The sequence below is a fragment of the Terrapene carolina genome, unplaced genomic scaffold (genome assembly GCF_002925995.2).
Source record: "Terrapene carolina triunguis isolate 2854851 unplaced genomic scaffold, T_m_triunguis-2.0 Scaffold68, whole genome shotgun sequence".
NCBI classification, from domain to species: domain Eukaryota; kingdom Metazoa; phylum Chordata; order Testudines; family Emydidae; genus Terrapene; species Terrapene triunguis.
Genome location: NW_020664419.1, coordinates 23,316,919 through 23,341,663, shown reverse-complemented (window position 1 = coordinate 23,341,663; position 24,745 = coordinate 23,316,919). Strand labels below are relative to the sequence as shown.

Here is a 24,745-nt window from a genome sequence, read left to right as displayed (position 1 = left end):
ATAAAAATGAGGCTTAACGTATTTGGGTTTCTATAAGGGAGAGCCTCTTATCTTGAACAAGACAAACTTTAAGAAAACAACTGTGCTATTGTAAAGAGTCAACTGGAATAGTGAAGTGAAACTGAGCACAGCAGAGTCCTGAAGAAACATACTCAATGTACTCTGAGCTCAGTAAATTAATTTAGCACTCTGGAAGATAAAAGAAGGGCAATAAAACCAAAGTGCTAACTAAGGAATTCATAAATGCTGCAGCATCAGGGGAAAATGTCTGAGAGATGTATAAGTACAGCCAATGTTTTAATATTTATTTTCTGTGAGTGTTTCAAAGAATTAATACAGTGCATCAGGTGTGACATACAAAGCACAGAACTATTGAAGAAGGAATTCCAATAGCATTAGACCTTGCAACATGAAGCTTAAAAGGTTCATATGCAGATTCTCATATATTAGGAAATGTAACAACGCTAAAATCTCCGATGAGGGAAATTCTGATCTGGAAACATGTCTAGGACATGCAGATTAAGGATCAATGAAGAAAGAATAAAATAAAACACCACATCTATTTAAACACCATCAGCCTTAGGTCTGGAGCTCTGATCCAACTGCTCAGATACTACGGTGATGGGCAGAAGTATAAAACTAAAAATAGATAGGCATTGAAGTCAATGGAAAGACTCCTGTTGACTTCAGTGGAATTTGGGACAGGATCTGGAAGAATAAACCAGCTATGGTTGGACCTAGGTTTTAACTATTTTTGTCTGGTGGAGTGTGCAATGGCTTAGTTTCAAATTTTGGAGAACCTTTTAGGTCTGATTTTTTTTGTAGTAAAAAGTTGTTATATCATCTATGAAAATATTTTCTCAAGCCATTGCCAAAGGCGAAAAACAGCATATCAACAAAAGAGTGGTTTTAGGAGAACCAGTTAACATAATTTATTTGGACTTTCAAATAGCCATTGACAAAGTCTCCCGCAAGAGGCTATTAAGAAACTAAATAGTCACGGGGTAACATGTAGAGTTCTGTCATGGATGAGAAAGGGGCTAAACAAACTTTTCAAACTTTTTCATGGTGGGAACCAGATTTTGATGCAGAGATTGTTTCATGACTAAGCACCTGTCCTCGCAGTCACAATCATGCAGACCACTTCTTCCCATTTGCAAATATATAACATACCTCTGACAACTTCAACAATTGCATACATGGTAGCAAAATAGTAGATATTTATTTAATGTATTGTAATGCAGTTCAGTAGTTGGAAACAAGGGGGAACTAGCACTAAGTGGCCAGCCACCTCTCCTCTGACCACCATGATCCACACAACACAGTTTGGAAACTTCTGTGCTCAGAGACAGAAAACAAAGTTGTAGGAATAAACAGTCTGTTTTTAAGATGGCTCCAAGGTTCTGTTCTAGGACTGATGCTGTCTAATAGATTTACTAATGATTGGAACAGGGGATGAACAGTGAGGTGGCAACATTTTTCAGACAACACAAAATTATTTAGGCTAATCAGAACTAGGAAGACTTTGAAGAATTTCAGAGGAGCCTACCCAAGCTTGGTGAATGGGCAGCCCAATGGCAGATTAAATTAATTGTTGAAAAGATTGAGGTAATGCCCACTGGGAAGAATGATAATAATCTACTCATTCACAATGCTGCATTCTAAATTCCCTATAGCCACTGAGGAGAAAGACCAGGGATTATAGTGGACAGCTCAGTAAAAACTTCTGCTCAGTGCAGACAAATAAAATGTTAGTATGCATGAGGAACAGGATAGAAAATAACACTGAGGGGATGACTGTGATGAAGACTTGTGCAGGTGCATGGGGAAGAAGCATGCAAGAAGCTGTAAAGGAAACATCTACTTAAAAGTAAATAATCTAGGAAGTTATCCTTATTATTGCATACAGCCATTCATTAGTCTCTATGGATCCAAGCCAAAAAGTTTGACTCCAGTTCCAAGCTTTCACAAAGTCCAAGGGCTTGGACACATCTTTACTCCTTAGGTTGCTAGGTCAGATTCAGTGAGCTCCCAAACTTCCTGGCAGCCCATAGTGTTCCTCATGCTCAGTGTCACAACAGGAAATTGTATTAAAAACAATCAGTTTCCCTTGATTGAGGTAGATTTTATTGGTAAACACTTGACTAGGAGATAAGCTAACCCTGACCCAATCTCAACATTCTGACTGTCTCTTTTGGAAAAATAGCTTTTTTTCCCTAGTGAAGTGCTCCCTAGCAATGTGAGGGGGAGGGAAGGAGGTCACTCTGACAAAAGAAAATTTATTTTTCTTAATCCTGTTTCTTTTGATCTTCAAAGGTAGTAATGCTCAGTTTGGAATCCACTCATCTGTGCACTTCATAATGCTCCTCCTGAGTTGTTTAAGAAGCACGTTCTGTTATTTATTTTCAGGTTTTTAAGTGACTAGTGTCGAAGAGCTATACATAAGAATCTTCCATCCTAACCCAGCACTTCAGGAAAAATGGTTGAACCTGTAGGCAACCAGTATGTCGTGGCCAGACCGGTATACTCAGAGAACTCATTTGGTGAAGAACATACGAAAGTGCAGAGATACCATAAAACCTTTTTGGATCATCTGAGGGTATGTTTTAGGTAAGAAACATTTTTTGTAAATATTGATGTTAGAAATAGATCCCCTGAGCTACCTCCTAACTCTCAAATATTCTGAACTACATCGTCATATTTGGGGTCGGGAAGGAATTTTCCTCCAGGGCAGATTGGCAGAGGCCCTGGGGGGTTTTCGCCTTCCTCTGCAGCGTGGGGCACGGGTTACTTGCTGGAGGATTCTCTGCACTTGAAGTCTTTAAACCACAAGTTGAGGACTTCAATAGCTCAGACATAGATCAGGGGTTTGTTACAGGAGTGGGTGAGTGAGATTCTGTGGCCTGCGTTGTACAGGAGGTCAGACTAGAAGATCATAATGGTCCCTTCTGACCTTAAAGTCTATGAGTCTATGAGTCTTACAATCTTCCTTCCAGCTAGTCTCATAAAGACTTTCACCCAGCTTTTGCTGTTGGTTTCTTCAACATCCACCTCTCCCATTCTGAAGAAAACAAACATTAACTCTCAACACTGAGGGACAAATTCATCCCTTAACTCCATTCAGTTCAGTTAATCACTGAGGTAACTCCATCCATTCAACTCAGATGACCCCTAGTGTAACTCTTGTTAATGGAGTCCCACCATGGAGGAATGTGTCACTCTTTTGCCTAAAAATATTCCTGAAACAGTGGGGCTATGGCCCAGGCAGGTTGTTCCATGCTGGATACCTCTGACAGGCTGAAATCTAAATTCTTATCCTTTAGTTTCATATATCAAGATTAGGTTTCACTATTGACTGACTCAAAGATGTTAGCTGACTGAACTGTGGTTTGTCACATATTTTCAGATGTTCCCCACAAAAGGCCAAGAATATTGCCACTGGTTTGTTACCTATAACTTCCTGGTTGCCGGCATATCGCGTCAAGGATTGGCTCCTGAGTGACTTTGTCTCTGGGCTGAGCACAGGGCTGGTGGCTGTCCTGCAAGGTAATCTTTGGGAAATGCTTTTGCTTTGATTTTGTTCTTTCTAAGATCAAAATACCATGTAAGTCCATGTCGAGAGATCCTGTAGACTTCCACCTCTAATATGTGCTTAACTTTCCCTGTGTTTTCTATTATTACAGGTCTAGCATTTGCTTTACTAGTGTATGTTCGCCCGGGGTATGGACTTTATGCAGCCTTTTTCCCAGTCATAGGCTATTTTTTCTTTGGCACTTCCAGACATATCTCTGTTGGTAAGTTGTCATATTGCACAGTATTTACTCTGCTCTCTTCCATAGCTTACGTTTTAGTAACTCATGTGGAAAATAAAGAAATGAAAATCCCCAGACGTAACTTATTACACACCGTTCCATTTGGGAAAGCTTTGTAACTTTTTTCAAACATGAAATAAAATTGTGGTTGATGGAAACTTATATTTTACCCGTCCAGCTTTAATGCATTACTTTGTGTGAATTAGGTCCGTTCCCTGTTCTGAGCATAATGGTGGGAGAAGTAGTTATGAAGTTAGTCGATGAGGAGAGTGTTGGAAACAGCACTTTAACGACTTCTACGGCACTAGATGACGAGAAGATACAGGTGGCAGCAACTGTATCACTCCTTGCTGGAATTTTTCAGGTTGGTACCTCATAATGATATCTATCTATCTATCCTTCCTCCGTGCTGCCAGCCCCAAGGGACTATAAATTAAACCATCGCCACCATCATCCTCCCAACTGGGTGAATCTGTCCCATTGACCAGGAGCCATCTGGGTGAGCTATTTGGAAGCTTCTACAGATATTGACGTGCAGGCTATTGACAAGGGCATTAAGGATGGCCCTACCTTTCATATGCTGCTACATTTCTGTTAAAAACAATTATTGTGCATGGGCCCGATCCCACAGGCTATCCAAGCACAGAATGCCCCACTTATTGCAAAATCATTATCCAGATTTTTCCTAGAGAGGCAGTGATACATATCCATAGGTCTGAGAACAGAATGGAGCCATTATATTGGTGAGGTAAACAGTCATATTGAAGGAAGTTCCATATAACAGTAATACAATATAAGGATGAAGTCAGAGAGGAAGACAAATATATTTAGTTCCATTTTGTTCTGGAAATAATACTGTAGAACACATTCCTGTGTAGTGAATGCATATATATGTTTCCACATCATGAAAGATTTATAATGTGTAAGAAATATGGATACACTGAAAATCTTAACAGCAAGGACATTTAGGATATGTCTACAGAACAAAGAAAACCCACACGGCTGGCCCATGCCCGCGGACTTGGCGTGAGGTGGGAGGGTCCCAGAGCTGGGGCTGCAGTCTGAGCCCAGAATTCTACAAAGCAATGAAACAGCCCCGCAAGCCTGAATCAGCTGGCTCAGGCCAGCCACAGGCTTTTCTTTGCTGTGTACCTATACCCTTACTTTGGATCAAAAGTATAACTCAGAGGTTTAGGATTTCTGTAGCAATGACTGCTGTTACTTATGCTTCCAGTGTTGCCCACTGTCATGCAAGTCTCACAATATTTGGGTGTTTCTTAAAGCCCCAGATCTTGGAGTCATGAGATTAGGTGACAATCTCAGCTTTCATTTTTTTAAAAAGTAAGTTCCTAATCCTCTTGGTTTCAGAGAAAAGCTTGGAAACATGAACCAAGGGAACCCTAAAGGCTCAGAATCCAGAATGCAAAATTTTTAAAAAAATGTATTATTTTAAAAAAATCTCACAATTCATAAACCAATCCCAATCATGATTTTTGAATGTTTGGGGTCAGCAATATTGTGCTTCTCTTCTAACTACATCTAACAAATGATTGGTTGTTTTGTGTTACAGTTGCTTTTGGGAGCACTACAGGTTGGATTCGTAATTATTTATCTATCTCAGTCATTAATCAGTGGTTTCACTACTGCTGCAGCTATCCATGTTGTGGTGTCTCAGCTGAAATTCATACTCCAGCTACCGGTTACTGGATGTAAGGAACCACTTTCAATTTTCTGTGTAAGTATTCCTCAGTTGCTAACAACATGATGTAACACTGACAGATCCCGGTCGTCAGCAGGCGGGATCGAACCTGGGACCTCAATGCATGAGTCTCTACTGCATGAGCTAAAAGCCACTTGTCTTTAGCTAGGGCTGTAAAGCAATGTCATTAATCTCTCTCTCTCTCTAAGTGGTCTCAATGCCACTAGATGGAACAGAGCCCCACACCCAGAAGGTGTGTGGGTTACATAGACAAGTAGAGTGCATCAGACTCTATATCACCAAGTAGTTACACCAACCGAATCTTCAGAGTAAAAAAAAAAAAGAAGCAATTTGCAAAAAGATGTGTTATTGTCACAAAATAATGATATTTAGATATTGTGTTGGGTGCACAAATAGGCTAATTATATGACCTTTTCTACAATATGTTAGCATGTCCTTCAGAGCCCATGCAGCTTTGTCTCAGGCATTTTCTTATATCTACCAATTCTTATTGGAATATAAATAAATACAATATTGTAGATGTCTTTCATTTGGGTTTAGCTCCCAGGGGTCTGGTTGCATGATTAAAAATCAAAAGAAACAAAGAAAGAAAGAACTGACTTGCTGAAGATTTATTTATGTGTTCAGTTATTTTTTCCCAAAAATTTCTGACTTCCTGGGATCTGGGACATAGAGCCCTTCACCTGTATGTTATCATTATCACTCTGGCTCAGGTTTGTGGTGGCCAACAGTTATTATCACCAGATGGCTGTCTGGTGTCCTAAATGTAATAAGCTGTTTGTTGTTCTCAGTCCAGTTCCTGGCTGGTAAGCATGTGTATCACAACTCCTCACACCTGCTGGTAGCAGTCTCAGCAGATAAGCTAAGTGGAGAGCATGGAAACAGATGTACCATCTCACCCCTAGAGATGAGATCAGGAAGTCAGGTTTGAGGGTCATTGTGGAGAAGTTAGCATTGCTGTTGTCTATCTGTGGATAAATATCATTCTTTACTCGCCAGGAGTCTCAGTCCAAACCATTCCACCAGAACTAAATCCTGACTAAAATAATAATTAAAGAAAAATAAATATTTTTATTTTTTTTTGAAAAGGTGATGCCCACTGCATCAAGCGAAGGCAGCCTATTTCAAAGCACTCTCTCTCTTTTTAATTCTGTAGACTCTGGGAAAGATTGGTGGGCAGATCACGAAGACAAACATTGCAGATCTTGTCACAGCACTCATTATCTTGGTCATTGTGTTTGTGGTGAAAGAAATTAATGAGCGATACAAAGCCAAACTACCAGTGCCCATCCCAATTGAACTCTTTGTGGTAAGGATTATTCCACTTCCTTATTTCAAGTGTATAGTGACAATAGTGCCACCCAAAGCAGGGTTTTAAACCTGTTTCTATGTACTATAGTATTCTTCTCAACTACTGTCTTCTTTCTGTCTTTGACAAAAACCATTGTGGGTTTTATATATCCTGACAGAGATATCATTATGTGCTTTACATTTCTTTCACTGTTTTATAATTTAACATATCTTTAGAGAGAAAAGTATTATTCATGAAATGTTTTATGTCTGATTTATCTGTAAAATCAGACACTCCCCTTAAAACCAAGCACTACAGCATTCTACTGGAACTCTACGGCTGTCAAGGTTCCTTCCCCACTCTGAACTCTAGGGTACAGATGTGGAGACCTGCATGAGAACCTCTAAGCTTAACTACCAGCTTAGATCTGGTTTTGCTGCCACCACCCAAATTATTTATGAGTTATTTGGGAAATCTCCCCCCGAGAATATCTCCCTCCCAAGTACTATAACCCTTCCCTGGGTAGCCTTGAGAGACTTCTCCACCAATTTCCTGGTGAACACCGATCCAAACCCTTGGATCTTAAAACAAGGAAAAATCAATCAGGTTCTTAAAAAGAAGGCTTTTAATTAAAGAAAGAAAGGTAAAAATCATCTCTGTAAAATCAGGATGGAAAATAACTTTACAGGGTAATCAGATTCAAAGAGCCCAGAGGAACCCCCTCTAGCCTTAGGTTCAAAGTTACAGCAAACAGAGGTAAACTCTCTAGCAAAAGGAACATTTACAAGTTGAGAAAACAAAGATAAAACTAATACACCTTGCCTGGCTGTTACTTACAAGTTTGAAATATGAGAGACTTGTTCAGAAAGATTTGGAGAGCATGGCTTGATGTCTGGTCCCTCTTAGTCCCAAGAGCAAACAACCCCCAAAACAAAGAGCACAAACAAAAGCCTTCCCCCCACCAAGATTTGAAAGTATCTTGTCCCCTTATTGGTCCTTTGGGTCAGGTGTCAGCCAGGTTACCTGAGCTTCTTAACCCTTTACAGGTAAAAGGATTTTGGTGTCTCTGGCCAGGAGAGATTTTATAGTATTGTACACAGGAGGGCTGTTACCCTTCCCTTTATAGTTATGACAACTGCAGAGCAGTATTTCTCAACTGGTGGTTCACAACTGGCAGGGGGGTCACGAGGCTTGAAAATGTTATTACAATCTAAAGCAATCAATAAATCAGATTTCCAGAATAACTTTGGGGTGGCCAAAACTTTCAGTGTTTTTGAGATCAAACTATTTATAACCCTTTGAGCTATTACGTGCAGTAGCTCTGCACCTTTCATGTACATGCAGTTGACCCTCTCCCACTGTCTCACTCCCCCTCTCCTATATTCTTCAAGGTCCATTATTCTCCGTCGGCTTCTTAAAACACACACACATACAAATAAAGTATATAGCCTGTATCATGGCTACAGTGTTTACTCTTGCTTTCATAGTAAATGTAATGGGGTCACAAAACGTTGAATAAGGGGTCCCCAACCGGAAAGGGTTGAGAAACACTGCTGTTGTACTATAGACTATTGTAGTATTTTTTTTACTCAAGGAGAGCAGAAAATGTCCATTTTGTAGGGATGTATTCCACCACTAATGAGAACGTTTGCTGGAATCTCGGGGTGGGTTACGAACACAGACACACCTGTAACACCTAAAACTTACCTCTGAATCAGGAGCGTAGCCATGAGTGGGCCTGGGTGGGCCATGGCCTACCCACTTAGCATCCAGGCCCACCCCCCCAACTCCGGCTCTGGTCCGGCCCCAGCACTAGCCCTGCCCAGACCTGGAGGACGCTGCACACTGGGTGCCCCCGGCCCAACCGGAAGGGGAGGGAGCACCAGACGAGGAGGGTGGGCGAGCGGGTGACCTGGTGGCGGTGGCAGAGGAGATCCTCAAAAAAGACAGGCCTGCTGCCTTGGAGAGCTGGACCCGGCGTGGGGCGGTGGGACAGGGATGGGTGCCGGAAGCCGTGTGCGCTGGAGAGCAGCGTCTCCTCCCGGAGTTTGGTGCATGCAGGGGGACCCCTGGCCAGAGTGTCTATCGTGCCCCCAAGGCCGGCTGGAGAGATAGAGGGGAGGCGGGCCCCCCCAATCCCTCCTGCCTCCCTGATCCCGCCTACCCCTTTCCCCTGTCATTGCCCACCCACCCAAAGTCGAGGCCCACCCAAATGTCCCATGCTGGCTATGCCTCGGCTCTGAATAGCAGGAAAATGTCTACCACTAGTAAGGACATTAGAAAGCACATCAAAGAGGCAATGTTTGCTAGGAAGAAGCGAAAGGATGGTTTGAAATAGTGACTTTTTTGTGGTCTAATTTGCAAATTCCTAATGTAGATAATTTTGCTACCTTACAGACAGTCATAGCAACAGGTATATCCTATGCCTGTAATTTCAAAGAGAGGTTTCAAGTTGATGTCATTGGACAACTAGAAAAAGGGTAAGTGTATAATTCTGAAACTTTCCGGTGGAGCACAATATGCTTTCTAAACAAGTTCTTAGCCACAGAATTCACCCATCTCTGCCTTCTAATTAAATACTCTGCATTAATAAAACTTACTTCTTCTGAGCAGTTCAGTAAACTTTTTGGATTCAACAATATCACAGCTTTCAGCAGACTAATTTTCTGTAGATAAGAGCTATTCAGTAATGAAAAGCATTTTTTCTTCCAAGAAACTGAGAATTAATTAATTCATTCCTTGTTGTGTGAAATGACCAGTTGAATACTAGGAAAAGGGGTGTCAGAGTTACTGGACTAATTGCTCTTCTGCCCCATCCTGGTCTCTGAGCACACCCTGACTCAGGTCTCAGGCCGGCAGCTATCTCAGAGTGGAATCGTGCAATTCTCGTACTCAGATCAGTCCTTGAGCTGCAGTCCCCTGTGATCAACTATGATTATCTCAATGGGCCTGACCTGTCTTCAGTGCCTGTGGTTCTGTTCCTTCCAGCAGCAATAACAGTGGTATCCAGTAGCCAAATAGTCTGCTTAAAGCAAGCCTGTCCCCCTCAATAGTTCCTGACAATTGAGCTCCCTCTTGCTCTCCAAAGAAAGTTTGTTACCTATTTATAACCCTTTGATTTATTAGTTTTCAGCTGGCAAAACGGCCTAGAAGTAGATCATTGTCCTGTAGTTGTCTAATGTGTTTCTTGAGAGGTTGCCTATCTGTAATTATTGTGTTGCTCTCCTGCTTGCTTTTCCCACATCCCCTTATTAAACTAGAACAATACATTCATGTAAAAAAGTCTTGTAACTCAATATATAATAACTTCACCCCACTGACCAGGTCACATACAGCATTCATTACATTATTACGACTCAGTTTGCTTAGATTACTATAACATCTCTAAATCCCCCATGACAAGTAGGGCATAAATACCTACATTTAGAATATAAGCACAGAAGTGTTTAACGAGAAAGAAACATAACATGACAATACACTGCTGCAACCTTTGCTGATGACAGAAATGTTACTGACTGCCCCTACAGGGCAGTGCTCACAGTCACTGGTGCTTCAGTGGATGAAGTCAGCAGAGGAACAGCTACTTCTGCTCAACAGGCTCCGACCCTCAGATTTCAGACTGATCAATTTAAGGGCACTGAAAAACCAGCTCATTGAAGAATGTCTTTTTATTGCCCCTGGACTACAAAAGCTCCAGTCCAAAAAGCCAGGGAGCAGGAAATAAGGAAAAGATCTAAACTTAGTGACTGACCTTCCTTAGCAAATATTTATTTAACTATCTAAAGAACCAGAACAAATCACAGCAGTTTTTTCCTATAGAGCGAAATCCACTCCAGTGCAGAGGACCTGTGCAAGGCCTCAGCAACAATTCAGCCCTTGACTTAGGAAGGACCTTGTGTGTATCTTACAAATAATAATGCTCATTACAGGTGCTTGACACCTTAGGATTTGACTTCCAGTAAAGAGAGCCTGGTAATTGAATTGCAAACTGAGCTGATTGCAGATTAGTAGGCAATGGACTCAATCTGAAAAGTCCCAATCCTGATCCAAACATCCCTGAAGTTCATTGGCATTTAGAGCCAAGATTATGTTTTGGTCCCACCTCTACAGAAAAGTGCACAGTTAAAATAGCACAAGAGATGGACTGTCACCGAGCTCACTGAATGCTTTGCTTGCCATACTGTTTTCTTAAGCACCCCGTTAAGGCAGAGTTCTCTCTTTTGGGTTCTCTTACAGATTTAAGCCTCCTGTTCAACTTGATATGAGGGTTTTCCAAAGTTGTGTGGGTGACGCTTTTTCCATAGCGATTGTTGGATTTGCAGTAGCCTTTTCGGTCGCTAAAGTATATTCTGTCAAGTATGATTACCCCATAAATGGCAACCAGGTAAACAAGCAACATTTAAATCAATATGACCATAGTACATTGCAAATGAACATAGCTTTAAAAATGCTTCGGCTTATGAACTATCTTTTCAGAACTGTTTCTTTAAAAAACCTCATGTTCATTATTCTTTTAGGAATTAATTGCCTTTGGCCTGAGTAACATCTTTTGTGGCGCATTCAGCGGATTTGCTGCGAGTACATCGCTGTCAAGATCAGGTGTGCAGGAAAGCACAGGAGGCAAAACACAGGTATTGCAAATACAGGATGTTGACAGAGCTGAATGCCACATGGCACTGGCTGCACAATGTGCTCTAGGATACAAACTTATGGTGAAATCCTTTTCTTCCACAGGTTGCTGGTCTTCTCTCTGCTGTCATTGTCCTGATTGTCATCCTGGCCATTGGATTTCTCCTGGAACCATTACAGAAGGTATTCTCTACTTTTGCATAGGATTTATTCCTGCTCATCAAGGACCTGATGCTGCTCCAGCTAGAGTCAATAGGAGTTTTGCTATTGACTTCAGGAGCAGGGCAGGATTATGTCAGTGCCTGATTGTTTTCCACAGCTCAATGCACAGAGGGGACTTTCCAAGTGTGAATTTGTCCCTGCCTGCATGGATGGATGGGAAGGGTCAGCTGGTCCTTCCCTGAACCTCACGTGTATGGGGAGGAAGTGATCTATAGTCAATAGAGTTTAATAGAAAATGGTAACACTTCTAGAGGTGTTTTGAGCCCTCTGATAATTACATAGGGAATTATGTCCATGATATAGAAATTTATAGTAAGGTCAAAAATCCATAGCATGGATCTCATTCTCTAGTCAACACTATAGAGTTTTAGAGTAATTTTGCAAAAGCCTATGAAGCTTCCACATAACCCTATGCCTGTTAAATTCTATAGGAGGTCTTTCATAAGGGATGGGACTGATGGGGACATGCAACTTTCCTCTCCTTCCTCCCCAGCCCCTGCAGAGAAGTTAGTATAGACTGACATGCTATGTCAGCATGGACACCCAAACATCACAGAAATGAACACACAAACTTCCAAATAGATAAGATCAGATTCTGATTAACCAGGCCACTTGCTTCTCCAGCTAAGGGGCCATGCTCAAATGCAGCCCCTGGTCTTTCCTGAGCCCAGGGACTGCTCCTTGCGAGGGCCCTAAAGAAAATAGGGGAGGGAGAAGGAGGAAGAGGAGGCAATGAAAAACCTAGTGGCAGAGCTAATGGAGGGCAACAGCCCCCTGCCACCTCCCGGCAGCCTTTAGATGTATATGTGGCACCTTTTCAAGCATGTTGTGCAACTGACAAAAGAAGGTTACAACACAAATTTTCACACGGGGCTACCCCACACTCCCCTGGCAGTAGTGGCTCCTGTCCCACAGGGCTGGGCCAGGCTCCCTGTTCCATATGTTGTGACATGTGTCAACATGGAACCGTGACCCTGTGTGCAATGTCATAACGCCATTCAGTCCAACTTGGCCCAACCAGCTCTCCGTCATGACAGAGGAGTGGCTGGGCCAAACCTGAATGGCGCTGTAACCTTGTGCGCCAGGTCACAATACCCACAGTGGGGTCCCAGGTCCAGTCCTGCGGGACAGGAGTCACCACTGCTGGGTGAGTGCAAGGTGGGCTCACTCTCCATCTTCCAGCCCACCCCCAGGGCCTCCCCTCTGCACCAGGCCGGAATGGAGAGTGCTGCTGTGTGTGGTCAGTGCCACCAATAACCCACCATTCCCTGCTCACAAAGACTGGCACCACCACTGCTGTGGCCCCACCCTCTTCTGCACTGGCCAGTGCAGCAGGCCAGCCACAAATAGAAGCACATGGTCCACTATCTTAAAGGGGAGGTGCAGAAGGCATCTAATACAGTGCTGTAGCTTAATGGCACATCCTGGCCCACAGCGTCAATGTAGCAGGAAGAACCCATTGTCCTCTGGCCCATGCTCTGTGTCTGTTACTAGAATCTTGTAATTATAACATTTGGCATTTGCTCTCTTTTGTGTTTTTAACAGTCAGTCCTTGCAGCTTTGGCTCTCGGCAATTTAAAGGGGATGCTTATGCAGTTCAAAGAAATAGGTGTTTTATGGAAAAAGGACAAATATGACTGTGTAAGTAGCAGCCAATTTACACTTAAGAATAAAATCCAATTGCACAGGCATTTATTTTGCAAATTCTCTTAAAGATTCAGTTTATTTTTAACAGCTTGCCTTGCTTTACTGCATTGAACATATCTCTGACCTCATTTTTATTTTTATACAAGATTTTTTTTAAATGTTTTTTCACTCAGTCTCATCTCTTTTAGCTCAGTTCTCTCTCTTTAATCTTCACATTCACCCATTTCATCAGTCTTCTTCATTAAAAAAATCCCACCATTCAAAATCAATTATATAAAGAAGTAACAGAAAAATTGGTAAATATTTGGCCTGTTGGCTACACATTTATGGACCTACTTTCACTTCAATACATGTATGTAGCTCCCATTACTGCCAATGAGAGCTATGTAAATGAATCATTACTTACAGTGTAGCTTGGCAATTACTGCTAATGATAAAGCTAAAGAAATGACTGAAAGGCAGCATTGCCAGTAGACAAGGCATACCTCTAAGAATCAGAAGATCTGGGTTCGGTGCCGAACAGTGCCACTCACTTTTTGTGTTACGTAGCTACTGTGGGCCTCAGTGTTTTCCAGCTCGAAAATGAGGATGTGGATCTTTACCCCCCATGATGAAACACTTTGAGGCCTGTGATAAAAAATTCCAAGTGTTGTTATAATTATTATTTAAATACTTCCAGTTTTCAATTAAATACATTCACAGTAGCTAAACTTTCCTCTCTCGACACGAGATTATATTCACAAATATTACCTTTCCCGATATCATGATTTACATTCTACCTTGTCCTTTTGCCAGATATTTTTAAGCGCATTCAACTAGTTTTGTATACAAAGTCATGCTTTTTTAATATATCAGCACTTCACATATATTATACAGCATTCAGTTTCAAAAAGACTTTCCAGCATTAACTAACTAAGTATCCTTCCAGTACACCCATGAGATTGGTAAATCTCACTCTCTCAGTTCTGTTAACTAAGAAAGATTTTTACCCAAGAGCATAGGCACAGTCGAGATAAGACCCGGAGTTTCTGGTTCCCTATCTGGGTTTATACTCTTGCTTCCTAGTGTAATTTAACATCTGAAATTGTGTATATTTTTTTACAGATGATATGGATTGTGACTTTCCTATGTACTGTAATACTGGGGCTTGCTATTGGACTAGGAGTTTCAATAGGATTTGAACTCCTGACCATAGTGTTCCGCACACAGTTGTAAGTAAATGTTGAATATAACGTAAACCCTATCAAGACTGCATGTTGAAAATAAACTCATTTAAACATAGAGGACCAAATTTTCCAGGCCTCAATGTGGCTTGCAACTTTGCACTCAAAATCAATTCTAGGGGATAATTCTGGATACTAAATATTATAAGTCAAGGGGAATGTTGTGTTCTGCTCCCTGTTAATGAGAAAAGGCATGTGAATCACACTTCAATGGGACTATATAATCTAGATAATAATAATTATACCTAGCTCTTATATAGCTAAGTATTATTCTAATTATTACTCATGTGCGTAACGCTTGCCAGTAAGAGTACGGGGTTCACAGTCTGGCCCATAATAAGCTACAGCACTCTGTCAATATAGATACTCTTCTCCCATTTGAATTTACTTTTCATAGTTAATTTTCTTTCTTAGTTTAGAGTGAAAGGCTCTTAGATTGATTACATGACCAGTACAATTATCATAATGCTGAGATCATTTTATTTTATCAGCCATTAAGGCAGTACAGCTTTCCAACAGCAAGATAAGACTTTTAAGACAACAGCAATTGTTCATTCCATTATGTTTCAGCATGGTGTATAAATAACTTGATTTGTATTTGTTTGCAGTCCAAAGTGCACTCTTTTGGCTAATGTTGGAAGAAGCAACATCTACAAAAACAGAAAGGATTATGTAGATGTAAGAGCCTGTATATTATTTACATCACCTGTTGCGTGCATTTCTGTGCAATAGACACTTGTAAGTAACGCCCTTACTTTGTTGTGTAGATATATGAGCCAGAGGGAGTGAAGATTTTCAGCTGTCCGGCCCCGATATTCTTTGCTAATATTGACTTCTTTCAGGAGAAACTTATCACCGCTGTAAGTTTTTTCTTGGCAATCACTTTAAATGAATTACTTTGAGTTCAAATGAATGAATTACATAATAAATTAAAGATAAATAAAACTTAATAATTAACAATAATAATTAACTTGCACGTTCAGCATGTTTATGATTTAATTAGCCTAGAACTGAGCCCAAAAAGAGTAGAAACACACAACTACAATTACCATTATTATCATTAATTACCTCTATAGACAAAAATGTTTAGGCTAGTTTCCATCCTAAACTCTGGTTGGCATCCTGGTCTTCAGCGTTCATTTCAAATACTGTGTGTGTGTGTGTGTGTGTGTGTGTGTGTGTGTGTGTGTAAGAAAGAAAATGACAGCCTATCTTACAGTTGTGCTGAACTTCTACTGTAATTATATATTTTCTTAAAAGTCCCTCTGAAAAAAAAAGGCCACAATCACACAGGACACACAAGAGGATATTATTATTATTACTATTTAAATTGCAGTAAAACCAAGAAATTCTAGGCGCTCCCCAGATATAGAGTAAGACACAGTTTTTTCCCCAAAGATCTTACAGTCTAAAAAGACAGGCAGAAGAAGGGGGCAAGTGACAGCACACGAGCCAAGTGGTAAGGGATAAGCCACATCTTACTGATTACATGGTTGGTGGCTGGTGTGTTGTTTAAAAACAATAGACATCCCCCTTTCATCATCAGCATTACTGTTTAGCCCTCCACAGCAACCCAGTTTCCTTATACCTCTCACTCCCAACAGTCAGCCTCTTCCCTCTACATTGATAGAAGTAATACATGAGGACAGGGTAATTTATTTATTATTATTAATGAGTAGTTCAGTCCTAAAATAAATAATTGACAAACTGAGTGGACAATTTAGCCTTGCAGAGAGAATAATTCCTTGAACAACCTCAGGGTCAGTGACGCCATTATCAATGACATAATCCCAGTCCTATGAGAATACTGGAGATACGAAGCCCAAGGCCTGCTCACCCTGAACATGGAATCATAGAAATGTAGAGGTGGCAGGGACCTCGAGAGGTCACATCCAGCCACCTGCGCTGAGGCAATACCAAGTAAACACAAGCCCAACCCTTTTGAACCTTGCCGTTGGTTTCAGTGGGCTTTGCATCAGGCCCCTTATTCATACCAGCAAACCCATGAATACAAAAACAATGGAGGAGTCCTTGTGGCACCTTAGAGACTAACAAATTTATTTGGGCATAAGCTTTCATCGGCTAGAACCCACTTCATTAGATGCATGTAGTGAAAAATACAGTAGGCAGGTATAAATATACAGCACATGAAAAGATGGAGTTGCTTACCAAGTGGGGGATTAGTGCTTACGAGGCCAATTCAATCAGGCGGGATGTGGCCTATTCCCAACACTAATCTCAGTTGCACCATGTTAATCCATTTTAAACAATGGAACCACTATGTCCAGAAGCATAACTTCAGATTTACCCCAGTGTAAGTGAGATGAGAATCTGGTTTGGAGATTCATATCATTTGCTTAAACGCAACAAACTATCTTTCTCAAGACAGTTCTGTACTTGATTTTAATTCACAATAGTGAATTCATCTAAGGTTTGTTTGGAGTTTTTTTTTTTTTTAACTTGGTCACTCTCCAAGAATTTACTAGCACTAATCACTTTTTAGAATAATATCAAGTTCTCTCTCAGATCCAAGGATACTGGGATTTTTTTTGTTTGTATAAAAAGAAATCTGAAATGTTAATCAAGATGTTATTTTGCAGGTTGGTTTTAATCCATTGCGGGTGCTGCGCAAACGCAATAAAGCTTTGAGGAAAATCAGAAAGATGCTGAAGAAAGGAGAGCTGCAAATGACACCTGTAAGTGTTATATTATGTAGCTTATTATCTAGCAGAGATGAGAGGTATAAATTAGGGGAAAGATTTTCAAAGGCACATGGGAGACTAAGGGTACATCTACACTAACCACCGGATTGGTGGGTAGCGATCGATCTATCGGGGATCGATTTATCGCATGTAGTGTAGACACGATAAATCGATCCCCGATCGCTCTCCCGTCGACTGCTGAACTCCAGCTCGGCGAGAGGCGGAAGCAAAGTCGATGGGGGAGCCGTGGCCATCGATCCCGCAAAGTAAGTAATTTTAATTAGATCCAAGATATGTCGACTTCAGCTACACTATTCTCGTAGTTGAAGTTGCGTATCTTAGATCGATCCCCCCCCCCCCGCCCCCCCCCCGGTGTAGACCAGGCCTTAGGCATCTCATTTTCATGGACTTTCAGTGGGAGCTGAGGCCCAAATCCTCAAAGGGTGGAATTAGGCACCTAAATAGCTTTGAGGGTCTGGGCTTGGGTACCTAACTGCCCATTGTGCCTTTGAAACCCTCCCCCATGTCAATATAATGTAAGACTGGATACGTATTCCCACATATTATCATTTGTTAAACTAAATACAAGTTTAAAAAATAAGCTTGTTAATATAAACACCCTGGACCCCGGTCTGCAGCCTTAATGTTAGGCAAAGTTCTCTTCTCTTCAGAACAATCTTTGTTTGCCCTCAGACTGTAGAACCAGATCCCAAGGAGAAAAAGTTTTGACCTATAGTTAATGTTTGCTCACAACTAGTACTTGGTTTTCTCTGAGGAGAAATCCTTCACACTTTCTATGGGCCTGACCCAAAGCCCACTGAAGTCAGAGGAGTCTTACCATTCAGTGGGCTATGGCGCATATGCTAAATCCTTGATTAATTGGAACAAAACAGAAGTTTCAAAATGGCTCCTAACTACAGGGAGGTAGAATTCCTTCCAGTGTGAAGCACAAGTAGTGAATGATGATGCATTCAATCAGAGCTTCAGCTCTCCAGTGCCTCAGTATACTATTCAAGTGTACACATCAATGTGTACTCTTATCGCTGGACAACACCTGAGGTTGTAATGTTTACTGTGGCCATTTCTTCTCTTTAATACAGAAATCCTTTATTTGCACTGTTAATGGTCTGAATGATTCTGATGAAGAATTGGACAACAATAAAATAGAGGAGCTGGATCAGCCCACTAACATGGCAGACTTACCATTTCAAATTGACTGGAATGCAGAACTTCCTCCCAACATCACCGTGCCCAGAATTGACGTCCACAGCCTCATTCTTGATTTCGCAGCAGTATCATTTTTTGATGTTTCTGCCTTGAGAGTCCTCAAAGAGGTAAATTACCTTTCATGAAACAACTAGCCAGGGCTTACAAGTAGAAAAAATGTAAATGTACTATGTTTCTTAAAGGTACACCTGTATGTGCATAGGAGATCAGTAATAGATTGCATAAAGACTCAATGGTTGGAGCTAGTTGAAAATTTTCCATCAAAACCATTTTTCCACAGAAAATTGGGTTTGCACCTATCTGAAATTTTTCACAAAAAGTGTCTGGTTTCCATGGAAAATGTTGAGTTTTCATCAAAAACTTGTGTGTTCATTTTTTTGACAAAAGTTTAAATTTTTCATAGAAAACTTTGATAAAAACTATTTTTTTTTCATTTTCATCTAAATTTTCCAATCAGTTATATCAATAGCTATACACTCCTTTCTTGAACAGATAACAGTTCTGGAAGTTTTACAGCAATAAGGTATGAATCATGGTCTCAGGTTTTAAACATAAGACGGGGAATCAGAACACCTGGTTCTGTTCCTGTTTCTGCCATCAACTTCCACAGTCGCCTTGGACAAGTCACTTTGGCACCTATATAGTAGCCTTATTTTCATATGAACTGAGCACCCACAGCTTCCATTAACTTTAGTAGGAATTGCAGTTCTGTTTGAGCTTTATGTTTGAAAATTCTGTCCTTTAACTCTTGAAATCTCAGTTTCTTCAGCTATAAAATAGGAGCAATGATGCTTTACCACACTGGGGCATTGTCTTTCCATCAAAGATGTTCATTTTCAGCTCTTAATATTATTTAATATTGATCCTTTTCTTAAAATATATTATTATAAACTTTTTAAATTTATCTTAAAAAGAAGGTTGGCTTCAAAGTCCAGCATCAATCTAAAGAACCTATTCTGCACTCATTAAAGTTAATGAAAATTTTGTCACTAACTCCAATGGCAGCCTAAATCCATTTATTTGTGCTCAAAATACAAATGCTATCTTACAACTGTACCGTATACCTGCTGTAGACAATCACTGTCATTGCTGTTGAGTTCATGGCAAAAGAGTTAGTCTCTAAGGAATGCCTGCTTTCTGTTTAACAGACTTTAAAAGACTTCGTCCGGGTTGATGTGGATGTGTATATTGTGGGAGCACAAGGTAAGTTCTTCCATTTCTGTTAATCTTGGTTTTAAGCAACCAATTGCTCGTTGACGTGCATCAGTTATGCCTCTTCTATCAACACACTGCTTTCCCCACACAATTAGAAGGGGCAAACCAAATTTTTATACTAAAAATCTTTAAAAGCATCTAGTCAGACTCAAATTAGAAGAGTCTTGCAGGCATCAGCAGTACTGACTTTAATTGATTAAAACTAACAAGCCAAACTAAACAGACTTGAAATGAGATAAAGCTTTTACTGGCTAAAGTCAGCCTTTCATGTAACTGTGACCAAGGGTGGATAAGAGGAAATGGGACCCAGATGTGTAAAAATAGCTGCACCCACCCTAAATACCCATGGGTCCATTTTTCCCCTTTCAGGGTTTTGTACCCTCATGGTTTCCTCCATCTTAGATCTCCCCATCCTTCCATTTCCCTCACCCCACCAGAGTGAGGTTCAGTCCACTTGTGAATATTCAGACTTAGAAGGATAAAAAAAATATCACCTCTGTCTATGCTCTCTGCCTTCCCCCCTGAAAGCTAGTGACCGCCCAGTCCTGGGACAGCAAAGGGAGCCTGCATAAACGTGTGCTGTACAGGTAGCTGGGGAACTCAAACTAAGAGTGACGCCTCAGGAACCCACACGGACCAACCATGTCCCAATATTGCAGGCCATAGGGGACACTGGCTATGCAGAATTACAGCCATATGGAGCCAGACTGTACATGGACACACTGCCCATGCCCCATCCGCAGTGTGCTGCGGAGGCCTGCCATGAAGGTCTCATGCATGATGCAGAGGATACATAGAGCCCATAGGTAGGGTTTCTCCAACCCCCAAACCCCACGCACTGCTTGTAAACTTTTTGGCCCTTACAAGTTAGCATAAGGCACCACAGGATGGGGCCTAAATGAGGAGACAAAACAACAAGGGCCAGTTCTCCTCTCCTGTGCACCTTGTATCATCACTTCTGTGCAAAGTGCACAAAAGATGGATGTGAAATGCTACCAGCTGAGAATGTACTGTTTGGTGCCCACTTAGCACAGCGAATGCCAAAGGGGCAAGGCAGTGGAGAATCAGGCCTTGTGGCAGCCAAACTAACCCACTTAGAAAATTCTGTGCGCTCATTCAAAGGATATGCTGAGAATTCATTTTTGTCTTAACGACTGCAGGCCTGTCAGTCACTGGTTTGTGGTTTGATTCTGTTTCTCTGCAGAGGGCTTCCTGGACAAGCTGGAAAGATGTGCATTTTTTGATGAGGAGATTAAGCCCTCCATGTTTTTCATCAGCATTCACGATGCTGTTTTACACATTTTGGTAAAAAAGAACGGAGCCTGCTCACCAAAGTTCAAACCCATGAAGGTAACCACTGTACTATGTGTTCATTCTTCTCTGGAGTAACACCTTAAATTGCTCACAGTGCAGTTGTTTACATAGTCTCAAGGGGCTGGGTCGTCCCCTCCTACCAGGACACCCAACGGAGGATGCAGGAAGCCCAGGAAATTGCATGCAGTGGAGTTCCCCTGAAACCGTCACCTTGAAGGGACAGGACTCTGAGGCCTGTAATAAAGGCAGGGTTGTGGCCTTTCACTCTGATGGAGCCACAGTAAAGGGAATTCCCAGGTCCTTGGAGAACCAGCCTATCTTCAGTGTTCTGCCATCTCCCCTCCCTGCTGGCAACTTGGCTCCTCCAGGGTTGCAGAGATCCCTACTCCATGGTTGCCCTACAGCAGCAATTGCAGGAGGGACTCAGGGGAGGAGATGATGCTTGGAGTTGGATTCTCAGGCCTTGTCTACACTCAAGAGTCGCATTGATTTAATTAAATTGGTTTAGAAACTGATGTAATTAAATTGGTGCAAGCCCCATGTGGGGCCTCTTTTACATCAGTTTAAAAGTAGCTGATATAAATTTAGCTTCATTGAGTAAGGAATCAGCTCAAATTAAATCCATACGAGGCACTCTTAAACCAACTGAAGGGTGTTCACACCAATGGTACCAATTTAAATAGCTTCTAAACTGAGTCAGTTAAATTGGTGCAACTTGTGTGTAGACAAGACCTCATTTCCACTTAGATTTCTGCATGGGATGCTGCAGGGCAAGCAAGAGATGAGGCCATAGACTGAGCAGCGCCACCCCCCATCCCAATCCTGCTTCCACAGGGCGGTGGAGCACAGCAAGCTCCAGCAGAGTAGGCTGGAAGGAGGGGCAGGAAGAGTGTCGCAGAGAATGCACTTCCACCACACCAACCCCTGCTCCACTAGGACTCTGTCCCCTCCAGCGGCACAGACAGAGGGAACACTATGACCAAGATTCTCAAGAGTTACATTTTCTGAGTCTTTAGAGCAATATTACCTTTGAAATTAGCTAAAAAGAGAGGGAAATAGAGGGTATTTTCTAACCCTGAGTCCCTCTGTTCACTACAGGAGATGGGAAGCAGTGATCATTATATTATCAATACAAACGGCGAATTACGCAACCGGGCGTACACGGTAAGGCCGCCCCTCTCCCTTCCCCCCTGCATGTCAGCAGCAACAGAAGTTCAACAGCGCTTTCACTTTCTAAACACATTTAGGCTGAAGTCAAGCACTTGTGAAAGGTGCTGCCTCACCAGCTCCCGGGCCACAAAAGAGAGAAGAGAAAGCACAGGCACTGGCCTCACAGTGTTATGCATTGTGTCCTGTACCCACCTCTAGGGTCTGAGTGTGGCTCAGACTCCAAGCCCACTCACTGAGCTCATAGGTGCCAGTTCTGGTTATGGTGCTATGGTTTCAGCACTGCCATAGGGACTGAGATGATCAATTTGCTTCCCACGAGTCACCAACAGGAGGACGATAATGTCCAATCACAGACCACCTGGGTCAGACTCAAAAAGTGACCCCTCGGTGTAAAAGGCTCCATCCCCATGAGCTATCCAGTTTGTTTAACTTTTTCACTGATTGGTAGCTGGCACTTTATTTAAGGCAAACCACAGCCATAGTGGGAGGTTTATGGCCCAGCCAGGACAAGTTATCCATGGCCTTCTGGGCTGGCAACAGGCGGACGCACTTCCACATTGGGAGATGGGGAGAGGTCAGCTGATGTGATAAGCACTGCTTATCAATGCTGAATCCGTCCCCCTCCCTCCTCACCACAACACTCCTCCCAAGCGTTCACAGCCCTTGAATATTCCTACAACTTGGGGCTGGAGCAATTCTACTCTTGGAGCCTGTATAGGAAGGGGATGGAGCTCAAACCTGCTGCTCCACCTTGGCTGAAAGCTCCACACTCAGGCTCAGCTAAGGACAGGTGATTTCAGGTTGCACCTGCCCTTAAAAAATTTCAGTGACTGAGCCCCAAACAAGGATGTCAGGAGTTGTGCTTAGTGAGCGCCTCTTCTTCCGCACAGTATTATTCTCACTTACCCAAATGCCAGATACAGCTGCTGGATTTGACGGCCAGGGGTCTGACTGTAATTGTGGTTGGAGGGATGGCATCAGGGAAAATAGTCGGTAAAGGCGTGAGAGGGAAATATTCCCAAAATAGTGGGCCGCAGAATTGCCACTAAGGGTAATATGATTGAGATTGGAAAATGTTAAACCCCATCTCCCCATGCGCGCTCTTAGATTGGAAAATCCTCCTGTATAGCTTAGTGAAAGATAGATACATAAAAACGTCTTTATCCAGAAGTAATATTTATTTCTTTGTTTCTTTCCACAGATGCCAACAGAAACAAAATTCTAATACTTCCCAAATTACATCATCCAACAACCAGATTTTCAGCTACAGAAGATGAATGCAGATGTACAGCATACGAAGACAGTTGTAGATATGCTGATACATTGTATAAGGGACTTTATTACATGTGATTATGTTTCAAGTTTTGGAACAAGCTTGTTATACACTACATATATTTATATATAGGCTAAAATTATGTAGTTTTTCTGATTTTATACTTTGACTTATCTTCTTCCAAAGGAGAAACAGTGGTTTAAGCAATGTTAACACCATTTGTACATATATGTGTATATTATTCAAACAGTTTATAGACAACCAGTATAGTAACAAGTGTATATACTGTGTTTTTATAACTGTTTGAAATCTTGTAATGTATATAGTATATTCTAATAGTTGACTGTCACATTGTATCTTCAACTTGTACATAATTTATTTAAAGTTATTTTTGGGTCCTATGAGATATCCTTCTAGACTGAATTATCTTTAAACTGACCAGCCTGATATTTTATTCCACAAATGTGTGTAAAGTGATTCACATGGTTATTATGAAATATTTATATAGTGCAGCAAATGTACACAGCAATTTACAAACACAGAGAAGATACCTGTATTTGGCTCAAACTGATGTAAAATGCACAAAACAAAACACAGGACAAGAGAGAACATTTATAGTGAATGGTTAAATAATTATTTTAATAGCTCTATGTGTACACATATCTGTGTAGAAACAAACAAGGTGGCACACTGGTTTATTGTTATCCAAAAGTTTACAGAGGACTGAAAATAGTAAACTGCCGCTGTACTTTGCTAGAGCTACATCCTAGGATTGTGAAAATTCCACTTTATTTGGCTCCACCCAGCCAGGTGCTAGATAGACGTCTTACCTATATATAGGCTTGGCAGAATTAGATTTCTATATTTTGTTATAATTTCAACAGATAATACTGATGTTTATTTTAAGCATCTTTTTAGATTTTTATCAAATAAAATTTTCCCAGTTGCAAAGTTATGGGGTTCAGTCTTTTTTACCTATTTAAATTTTTCAGAGTTGAGGGAAATTATGGGGAGATAGACAATAAATTATTTAATGACAGCAGATTTTGGCATTCAAAAAGTTAAACCTTTATAAAACTGTTGAAACACAAATTGTCAACATCTCATGTCAAAATATACAAAGTAAGTCTTGTTACATCAACTCTAAAAAGCAGCATTTTTCTTACTTTGCCTATCTGTACATTTCAGTTATCAATGGAAATATTTTTTCTGTGGTTTGTATGTGTATGGTGAAATCTACATTTACCAACAAAAATCTAATCCTTCCAAGCCTACTTATATAACGGCATTACAGTTCCAT

The 24,745-nt window shown here is 41.2% G+C and overlaps 1 protein-coding gene across 1 annotated transcript; it reads left to right on the top strand.

Annotated features, from left to right (window-relative positions):
- The first annotated feature begins 2,479 nt into the window (after window positions 1–2,479).
- Window positions 2,480–23,397, top strand: SLC26A3 (solute carrier family 26 member 3). Its single transcript, XM_029910829.1, has 20 exons — window positions 2,480–2,610; window positions 3,407–3,546; window positions 3,684–3,794; window positions 4,019–4,176; window positions 5,383–5,547; window positions 6,689–6,841; window positions 9,221–9,303; window positions 11,060–11,207; window positions 11,341–11,454; window positions 11,558–11,635; window positions 13,220–13,315; window positions 14,426–14,532; window positions 15,153–15,222; window positions 15,312–15,404; window positions 17,145–17,240; window positions 18,347–18,580; window positions 19,622–19,676; window positions 20,893–21,038; window positions 22,101–22,166; window positions 23,374–23,397. The coding sequence occupies exons 1-20, from the start codon at window positions 2,480–2,482 to the stop codon at window positions 23,395–23,397; spliced, it is 2,268 nt and encodes a 755-aa protein (XP_029766689.1).
- Window positions 23,398–24,745: the final 1,348 nt, after the last annotated feature.

Coding starts and splice junctions, on each gene's coding strand:
- SLC26A3 (XM_029910829.1), top strand. CDS start 2,480: ATGGTTGAACCTGTAGGCAACCAGTATGTCGTGGCCAGACCGGTATAC. Junction 9,304..11,059: donor ATTGGACAACTAGAAAAAGG/GTAAGTGTATAA, acceptor GTTCTCTTACAG/ATTTAAGCCTCCTGTTCAAC. Junction 11,455..11,557: donor GCACAGGAGGCAAAACACAG/GTATTGCAAATA, acceptor TTTCTTCCACAG/GTTGCTGGTCTTCTCTCTGC.